Source organism: Palaemon carinicauda, chromosome 4 (assembly GCF_036898095.1).
Source record: "Palaemon carinicauda isolate YSFRI2023 chromosome 4, ASM3689809v2, whole genome shotgun sequence".
In the NCBI taxonomy this organism is placed as follows: domain Eukaryota; kingdom Metazoa; phylum Arthropoda; class Malacostraca; order Decapoda; family Palaemonidae; genus Palaemon; species Palaemon carinicauda.
In genome coordinates, this window is record NC_090728.1 from 30,586,968 (window position 1) to 30,597,887 (window position 10,920).

Consider the following 10,920-nt stretch of genomic DNA (forward strand, 5'->3'; position numbering starts at 1 on the left):
AAAGCTGCAAGATTTGGTCCATGGTTTCTTACGAGAAACCTCTTCCGCAGACGAGGAATAAATGGGCTCTCTCGTCTTTGTGTGGGTGGGGCGATCACATCGGCAAACGTGTGTAGATACGCCCGAAACCACGGAGGGAAAAACGTCTGTTCGTCGATCAAGGCCTGTGGAACCCATAAGTCGTTCGACATTACTTCTCCCCTGGGCTTGGGAGCTTGTAAGAGGTCCCGGACTAGGTGAACAACTGGCACGAACAGACGAACCCTCGGACGCAACACTGTAACACTTTGCGCATATCACTTTATCACTTTTGATTTTCTGTTTGCACTTATTTCACTGAAATCGAAACTTTAACTGATTTCTACCTGAAACACGCAATCCTATCCTTCATTAAAAGGTAGTAATTGCGAAAACAGTTTTACAATGCAACAGAAAAACATAAATAAAGATAAAGAATTCAGTGGCTGGAAAAGAGACTAAACACTAGAACAAATAAACTACGTTTACAATCTCTCACCGCATAAAGCCTGGGAACAAGAATAAAACCCTAGAAACGTTTTACCTTCTTCCCCTACAGCGACTAGGGAGAAGAGTAAAAAACGAGAACAACGTTACCCGCTTGAACGAAACGTTTATTCTCCTCTCTCTCCCTCCGTCTCTATCTCTCTCTCTCTTCTCTCTTGATTTAGCACCTGAGAGAAGAGCCCAATTATATATCGTTAAAACATGTTATTTGCTAAAGGAAAAAACTGAAAGGTTTCCCAAATAAAAAGTTCCTTTATTTAGAATTTAAACTCTTTAAGCTAAGAAAGAATGAACGAAACGCTAGAATCGGTTTACTTTTACTGCAAAGTGAAACCGTGAAACACTCTCTCTCTATCGTAACGATAGAGCGCAAGTTGAACGTTCTGAACGTCAACAACTGCGGAGACAAAAAACTAAACGTTAGTTCATCTTTGAAAACAGTACGAGACTATCAAAGAAATTCTTCCATAAAACATTAAAATTAAAAAAGTATTAAATTCTTTAAAGGTTAAATACGATATAACGGGCTCAATGTTAATTAACTTCGGTTCCAAGTTAGGACCGCCTACTATTAGGAAAGGTCGCATATAAACAAACATAAAAATTTATTTTTATAAGTTTATAATAATTGAAAAGTAAACCGAAGAGGCCTAAAAAGGCGGAGAGATATAAAATAAATGGATCTATAACGTGTTAAGCAAAATTACCAAAAACCTAAACACACTTCCGTCTAAGGGAAGGGTCGGCCATTTAAAAGTGAAAGAGAGTCCATACTCTCTTCGTCACCATAATTAAATCTATCGAAAACGAATTCAAGTTTGAAATGAAGATAAAACCCCTGCATAGCGAAAGCTCAAAACTGGAATAGTGTACTTCACCAAATCGTTGTGAAAACAAATCCAGTTAGGGACGGCGTATTTAGTAGGTCCTGCCATTGGCACGACAGAGGAAAAATTGGTTCTTGTTGACAAGAAGTACCTGAGTACCTACTCGACAGATGGCGCTGTTGTTGTACACCCCCACCTGTATAGCGATCGCTGGCGTATCCCGACCGTAGGTTTTTTCTGTCGAGCAACAGAGTTGCAGCTACATGATCATCGGGTAAGATTAATATTGAAAATTACTGCTTTCTTTCGTTTTCTACTTTTAGAAACTTTTAAATCGAGCGCGGAGGTCTCCTACACAATTACCTCCAGTTTTGCTAGAATTTAAAGTATCACATTTTATCCAAAAGAATTTATAACAAATTTGACAATCAATAATTTGTTAAGGAAAGGTGCACTTTATTAGGTTAGGTTAAGAAATTGAATAGTAAAGAATGAAAATTTTACAAGTAGGCCTATTAACCAATAAGTTTTACTGATGCCGTTTTCATTTCTTAACAATTCAATCATAACAGTTTATAAAAGAAACAGAAAAATAGAAGGCTATTCTTAATGGCTTTCACCTGTCAAAAGGAAATACTAAATGTGAACTTTTTCCCCTAATATCAATTCTGTAATCTGTATCTAAACCTTTGTTTTAATAATTTTTATAACAAAACAAATTTATAAAATTCATATGTACACATGGTCAATACATTGCTATTTATTATGTATTAATTTTGGACTTCAGACTAGTGTTAGGTTTTTGTTATGAAATCAATAAATATGAACTCAAAATTATCACAAAATATTGAAAATGACTAAGATAAAATAATGATCATAACAATTGCGTAAAAATTATATTATATGCGTTTGTCATTCCATAGGTATTATATGTGTTTGTCATTAATAAAACAAAAGTGGAATTACTGAAGGGGAAGTCTGTCATGGATAATCATTTGAATATCTAAGAGAAATAAGAAAATATTCTGTGGTTTGGTATGCAATACGCTATGCACTCACCTTAATTCTTTCAATGCAGATGAACATGCACAAGATCACACTTCCAGCATGCAAAATGAGAACACTGATGACACCAATAGTGCTACTACAGACAAACATCAACGAGACACAACAGCAGGATATAAAAGACAAACGGTTCATTTCCCCTTTGCCTACACACACATACTACGTAGGTGGGCCTATCACACAACAAGTGTCAATTATTCTTGATCCATATATAAATGACATTTATCATAAAGAACATCACCGTCTATATAAAACAAAACCCAGAGAGTAATAAATGACTCACCATGGAGTAATTGTCCTATAAGTTTCCTCTGCTTGACATTTGTTTCGAAAACTAAAATAAATTCTAAAGGTAAATATAACCCATGATAAAAATGTTATTTTAAGAAGCGTATACCAGGATAATCTATCTACAACACTGTAACTTAAATTGTTAATTACCTTTACCATCAGCTGCTTGGAACCAGCCGACTGCCATATCTTGAAATAAATTAGATCCACCATATTCCCGACTCTAATATATATAAATATATAACACGAATTACCACAGGTTGTAAAATAAACTGTATTTTCGCTACCGAATTGTAAGCTTTCCCATGCAATAAGTTCTGGCTCTCCATAAAATCCGTACCAAACAGCTTGTTACAAGTTTAGCGATATGCAACAATCCCTATTTCACTAATACTATGAATTCACCCTACACTGCACCTCAATACCAGCGTTGCCAACTTCACAAATCACAACTTCCAGTGTTAAAATTTAATTAACCTATACTTAGACTTTATTAACTTCTACACAATACTAATAATAACACACTTAAGGCTAAAATGATTCCTCGTGATCATATGTATAACATCATATGTATAAGAATGAATTGGGATAAAGAATAACTTAGCTAGAGCGTTTTAAAAAATTTGCTTGCGTGAAGCGAACTCGTTCGTCAACAGCAGCCCATGCGTCAGAAAAACTCTCTCACGTTATGATTTTACCGGGAAATACCTCTTGTTTCATTGGCTGATAATTTCTCAGTCTGATTGGTGGTTGTATGTGACGTCAGAAAATCACACTTTTAGGAAAAAAAACCTATACTTATTGCACATAAATTATGAATTAAAAATTACAATTTTTATGCCAATAAACTAAAAAAAAATCTTTTTCAATAAGAAATAGATAATGAATCTTGTTAATGGGTAAAAATTGAATAAATGCGTCATATTCGAAGAAATACTTCATTGAGTTTTGGCTACGATGATAAATGTGCGTGTGTTTGTCTGTGAAACCCTCTTTACCAGTGTTGCCAGATATGAGTATTTATTCCTAGATTTGGGGAGTTTAGGTAAATTAGGTGTCTGATGGTGATATTCTGTACAAATGTCTATGAAGAGGAAACAAAGATAAAAATATTTATATTGTTGCAATTAGTTTGCTTGCTCTTATATGAAGTATAGTTAGGATTTTTTTCATAATAGTAAAGGCTGCGTGATCAGAAGAAAATATATTTGCGGAAATGGGGATTTTTTTTAGTGGTTTTGGGGATTTTTTTATCTTGAGTTTTTGGGATTTTTAGACTAACCTATCTGGCAACAATGCCCTTTACTGCCTTTGGTATCAGACAGTATATGGAAAGACAGGAGAGCCTACTCATAAAAAAAAAAAAAAAACGTGTACCTTAGCAGCGCCACCTATTGTTAACGTGCTCTACTAATTAGCTAAACCAAAATCTACGGAGTTTTGGCATTTTAGAAAGTTCATATGTTACTATAGAAGTTATCCAATAATTGGTCTAATATTATTCCTCTAGTGATTTTCCATAGATGTATATTAAATCATATTGATCATTAGACTACCTATATTCTTTTTCATAGGCATATCACTTGTTCATTTACAAAATGCAAGTTAAGGTTAGGCTGTGTATTTCATGTATATCTAGATTGCAAAATTAACTTAAAGAATATGTTTAAGACACGCATCCTAGATAGGACCTGTGTCTAAGACTAAACTAGGAGGGGGGGGGGAGAAAAGTGATGGATGGTCTAATGTTGTCTTAGGCTTGTTAAGTCACATTTTTCTCGTACAGAGATATGGTCATAAAAAGATGCTCTTATTTTTTCGGCATTTAATGGGATTTTCATTTCTAGAGGGACAAGTTTGTACTTACATTAGTAAAATACTGGCATCTCGAAGTGGCCTTCGGATCTATTGGGCACTGTTTCAATGTATAATCTAGGACTTTGATAAAGTACATATTTTTCAAGTTATAATCATATATACATTCAATATACAACCTTGCCTTAACATTGCATCGATACATGAGAGGACAAATGCACCATTAAATGATGGTTTATGCTTAGAGGGCAATATATTCAACATATGCTCATTGTTTTACATATGGCGACCAGAGGCGGATTTAGGTCGTGCGGGGCCCTAGGCCCGGTGACCTTACCGGGCCCTCAAATCAGTAACGAGCGAAGCGTTAAAATAAATTAGCTTTTTAAACAATATTAAATTTATTGAAATTTAACCAAATTACCATTTCACAGTTGAACATTACCCATATGATTTTTTTGAAGCTCAACAATAAAAAATAACTATAATAATATATCATTAACTAAAGAGATAAGCGTTGAAATAAATTTTCTTTTTAAACAATATTCAATTTATTTATAATTATCCAAGTGACCATTTCACAGTTGAACATTACACATTTGCTCTTTTGAAGCAGAACAAAAAAATTACTATAATAATACACTATTAACTAAGGAGATCCCCAACTATAATGATGCACCATTGAAAAATAATAACTTCAATAATACACCATAAACAAAAGAGAATACCGTTTGACTGAAGTGAGTGGCAAAATGGCAAAATGAGTGGGTTTTGTTTATTGCATGCAATTTGCACGGTACACTCAACTATTTCTCATTAAAAAAATTATTTTTTTCGAGCCTTCTTACTTGCAAACTGTTTGATGACATCAGTAAAATCAAGCACCCTTAATTTTTCATGCTCAATGCTCAACAGGGTGAGTGAAGATAAGCGGTTCTGCCACATGGTGTTTCTTAGATAATTCTTTAGTAGTTTCAGCTTGGAGAATGATCGCTCCCCAGTGCAGTTTGTGACAAACATGCAGAGATAGAGTCGTAATACAATTTCAACATTAGCAAATGTTTCAACCATGTCATGTCTGTGAATTATCTTATACATTTCTAGTTCCGGACTTTGTCTTTGTGCAGCTTTTACACCACCTAATGAAGGAGCACTTTCAGATGAACCTCTTGGAATGGATTTCATGAGGTGTGCAAACTGCAAAAGCTCCGACTCCAATCCCGCCTCCAAGTCATTAGGATATGAAGACACAAGCTTTTCAGCAGCTGCTTTAAGTTCAGTGTTTGTTTTGTTTGAGATTTCTGATAAAAACCCAAATTTCTCTCGAAGGTCGCTGTAAGCTGCAAGGCGTTGTGTTAGGGCAGCATAGAGCTTGTCAATGATTGGCAAGAAAGCAGTCACTCTAAACATGTCTCTCCCTGTCAGCGTAACATCCTCCACCGAGTCTAGTTCATCGTGGTGACGCTTGCGCTTTCTAATACGCTGCGACTGCCTGTCTGCATAGTATGCAACTTTACCAGTCACGTCACTGGGATCACACTTAGCCATAGCTTTTGCTTCAAAATCATCGAACTGGGATCTCAGGTCTTTAACAAACTGTAAAAGAGACTCCAGCAGTGTGACAGCTGTGTTGAGGGAGATTCCAGGTTTTTGCAGTTGAATACTGGCACTCTGAAACCTTTCCAATACTGTATCCCAAACTTCAAGAAGAATTACTGTTTCAAGTTTTTTCAAACCTTTGAGAAGACCACTTGCTTCAGCTCTTGTTTCAGCTGGCTGATTCTGATCCGAGGAAAACTCTTCCAGAACAATGATGTTTTCTTTGTGTGCTCTACTGAGAGCAGCTACAGCATCTGCTTGTGCTGACCAACGAGTGTCTGAAAGCTTTTTATCAACTTTCAACTTCTTATCTTTATTAGTCTCTATTACCTCACGGTGTCTCCTCCAACGATAAGTAGATGCAACAAGGAAGGAGTACAAGTTTTGTATCAGACCAAACAATGACACTGCAGCAGGACAGCTTTCTGCGGCACACTTACCCACCAAGTTTAAGGAATGAGCCATACATGGTATGTACTCAGCTTCACTGCACTCGTTCTTGATTATCTGTTGGGTTCCCTGATATTTACCAGACATGTTGCTGGCATTGTCATAGGACTGTCCTCGGCAGTCGAGAACTGAAATGTTCTTCTCTTTAAGAAAATCAAGAACAGTTGTAGCAATATCTCTGCCAGTGTGACTTAGCATGGGAATAAACTGCAAAAACCTTTCAACTGGACCTGTAGTAGGCAGTACATAGCGGATTGTAAAACTAAGTTGATCCATGTGTGAAATATCTGGTGTGGAGTCGAGAGAAACTGAGAAGTACTTTGCTGTTTTTACTTCATCTGTTATTGAGGACATAACCTTTTCTGCCATTATTCCAATGACTTCCTCAGAAATGACATGCGACAAGTAGGAAGTATGACCACTACCTTTGTTTGCATGTTTCTTGATATGTGCTGCCAAGAAACTGTCGTATATGCTCAGCAGCTCTAGAATCCCAAGATAATTTCCATTGTGTGCTGATCCAATTACTTCATCCTTACCCCGAATGGCTAGCCCGCGTTCGCAAAGTAGCTTTAAAACATCTACACACCTCCTCAATACTGCCTGCCAGTACTCACAGTCACTTTCATATTGTAGCACTAGATTAGAGTCAATACGGGCACCCGTAGTCTTTCTATATATCATGTCGACCATACTTTTCCTGTGCTGATCTGACCTACTGTGAGATTCTATGACATACCTAGCGTTCTTCCAGCCATTGAAGCCAGTTGTGAATGAGCTTTGCACCTTTGACAAAAGCTTGCAAGGAAAACAATACACTTTACCAGTTGTTTTAGAGTAACAGAGCCAGTTAAGATTAATTTCTTGGCCAGATAATGAATGAGTTCGAGTGAATAATGTCTTTGTACAATGACGGGTTCTGTTTAGCTCTTTCACAGCTGACTCTTTAAAATCACCATCACAGTGTCGACATTCTGCACTTCCCCTTTTCAACCAATAATCACACACATTTTCAGGAATTATTTTAGGCCATAATCCAAGATCATTTTCAAATCCTTGTTCAGTACCGGTATTCATAGCTTTCACTTCCTCTTGTGTCTCCTCACTGCGCTCAGGATCAATTGCGCTAACTACATCTGGTTCAGACCGTTCAGTACTCGCTGTGGCTGCACTTCGTTTGTTCAAGCTAGCACCAACACTTGTACTTGGTTTGTTCAAGCTAGGACCAGATTCAGTGTGAATTTGTGACTTTGCAGGTGCAGATACTATTGAATATGCCAACCATTGAGTTATTTTTGGTAGTTTTTTTACTCTTTCTTTTTCATATGCCTTTTCTTGTCGTTTGACAGAGCCTGCTTTATACTTTCTCCCTTGATCACGATTACGACTTGTTGATTTCTCCATTATGCCTCAGTGGTCAGTGCAGCCTCACTACCTTATCCTGAAAATGAAAAACATGAATAATTATTAACTATAGATATTATGGCTCTACCCACAGTAGATATTTAAAATATAACTAGGTATATGAAATGACAAAGTAGGTAGTTGCATAGATACGTAGATGCTAATAAATGTTGGCTATATATAAAAACATTGGCGAAGTATTTATTATTACTATTATTATTATAATGATCAATTTAGGCGACCAACCAGAAAGCAAGAGATGCACACACCCGAAGGCCTAGTTAACAGCACATCATCGATGATAGAAATAAAAATATTAGAAGAAACATTGATGAGGCAAAAAAATGAACATGGGAAAACTAAAACGTTGAGGCACTAGAGAGAAAAAAAAGCATTAACGTGTTTTTTGAAATTATAACAATCATTTGACTTTACGACATCATTAGGAAGGGTGTTCCAAACATTAACAGATGAGGGGATGAAGCAACGAAAAAACTGAGACGTGTTCGACAGTAAGAGAGGTGGAACCTTTTTTTGTAACTGATGTTTGACAAGTTAGTCTTTTCTTGTTTTTGTCGACAGGCAAATAGAAAAGGTTTCAATCAATGAAATTCACATCTGAGCAGAAATGAGCCGGAAGCTACGTCAAGAAGTCAGATGAGACCACTGCACTCAGAAAACAATGAGAGTGAACACTTCAGGCAGAAAGAGCAAACTGATAAAAAAAGCATGCTAGCACAAAATAAAGCACACAGATGAGAGTATTCGTGAAAATCGTTGCACAAGATTTATCACGAGTCCTTAATGCATACATGTAAGCATGTGCATACAGGGTTCAACAGCCAATCAGAGTGCAGATTGAACGTTAGTAATCGCGCCACGTGGACCCAACAAGAAGCAAAGAAATGTCCACTGGTCCACACACACTGAATATTATTTACACAATTTATATGATAGATTGACAGAAAACCGAGCTTGCATTATTGCATCAACTTGCGAATTCGAAATGTTGCTTGCAAGCAAACTTTATGAAATTCAAAGTCATTGAACCGATGAAGTGAATATAACTCACTTTCATGCATACTAAACGCCACATTCATTGCACAGCTCAAATGCTGCGAATTGCCAAATTGCAAATGCCTAATTGCCAAATTGCAAAAGTTGTAATTGCCTGTGTAGATGTTATTTCGCAGAAATTCATTGACACAAGCGTGGAGAAATTTTTTTCCATTGATTATAAAGTGCCCACGCCGAATTATGAATCAAATTTCGAGGGGCCCTCACAAGCGCGGGGCCCTAGGCCATGGCCTACTCGGCCCCCCCCCTAAATCCGCCGCTGATGGCGACGGAGTCGACGTTCTGCTACGGTGCTACCAATCCTATCATCATTCTGAAGACTTAAGTTTGCGTTGCCAGATTATTAGATTCCAAATTCTCCTGAGAAGGATGGAAATACAACATAATCATCAGCTTAAATGAAAATAGAAAAACCATGAGTACGTTTTTTCTTAAATGATAAATTCTGTTTTATTCATAGTGTAGCATATATAGTTATCATGCTTGCTAAAAACAACCATCACAGTTCGAAAAGAACGTTGTTGCGGATGCACCCTGCTAGAGCGGCCAAATGCGTACAGAAATTTAAGATACATTCCTGTCTTCCCTGCACTATCTTTGCTTTGGTACTAAAACAAAGGCAACTACCAATCACAGTTGAGGAAGTTATAGCCAATCAGGGCACTGGAATGTCCCATCGTGTGAAAGTTCCGATAACTTATGAGTAAATGTTCGAAATTCTGTACAAATTTTATCAAGATTATACATTTCAACTCACCTTAAGTTGTAAATCTAATCTATCTATTTATTGCTTTGTAGTAAACATGGCAAAATCAATTCAATCCTTCATCTTTTACTTCTCGATTCAAATATGTTTTGATAATATATATTAGCTATGTATCAAATAGTGTGACTGACTACCTAAAGAAACAAATAAACGTCTGTATATCATTGTTCTATTTATAAAAGCAGCATTTTCTACGAAATGTTGGGTGAATTTGACTCGTTCATCAACAGAAGCTCATAATCCAGTAGTTCCCTCTCTCCTAATTATGCAGGTTTAGTGGGAAATATCTGTCGTATCATTGGCTGATTCGTCCTCTGTTGTGATTGTGATTGTAGGGGACGTCATACAGTCGTATTTTATGAATGAATTTAACTGGTTTGTTGTGAAATATCTTTACTTATTGCAGATAAATTATTACGTAGATATTACAAATTTTATACAAGTAGACTTAATATGTTTTTTTCAATTAAGTGATGAATGAATAATGGATCTTATTGAAAGGTATAGGTTAAACAAATACGTCATATTCGAAGGAATACTTGACTGTGTTCTGGCTACGATGTTGGGTTGCGTATGTTTTCTGCCAAGCTATAGTAAGGAAAGGAAACCACCAATCACAACTGAGGAAAATATAACCAATCAGAGGACTGGAATTCACCGCCATAAAGAGAGAGCCGGTTACTTATGAGTTGCTGTTTAGAAAACCTACTCAAATTTCCGTGAAATCGTATCTAAACGCTCTAGCTATGGGGCACGGAGTTGAAGTTTTTTTTTCTTTAAGCGAATTTGAGATATATTTTCTTCAAAGTATATAAAAACAGTTCCTTATAATATGTTTTATATCATATTTTACTAGAGGGATAATTTCTAATTACAAAATCATCTATATTTAGAAAATGCGTCTATGTAACGTCACAATGAGTAGGATGAATTTTGCAGCTTGTCTAGATTAATCCCTTTGCTTGGTTTGAGTGAAGTATTGAGTAACACACGATAGATATTATTATCATATTGAGATGAATAGTGAAGGAATTATATGACTTCCGTTCTTATTTTGTTACATTTCATGTTTAATATAATTGAACAGGACATTACTAAATC

At 36.3% G+C, this 10,920-nt stretch overlaps 1 protein-coding gene across 1 annotated transcript; it reads right to left on the reverse strand.

Moving 5' to 3' along the window:
* Window positions 1-5,348: 5,348 nt before the first annotated feature.
* LOC137639336 (zinc finger MYM-type protein 1-like) lies at window positions 5,349-7,976 on the reverse strand. The gene has a single exon (XM_068371616.1). The coding sequence runs from the start codon at window positions 7,974-7,976 to the stop codon at window positions 5,349-5,351; it is 2,628 nt and encodes an 875-aa protein (XP_068227717.1).
* Between the last annotated feature and the right edge of the window lie 2,944 nt (window positions 7,977-10,920).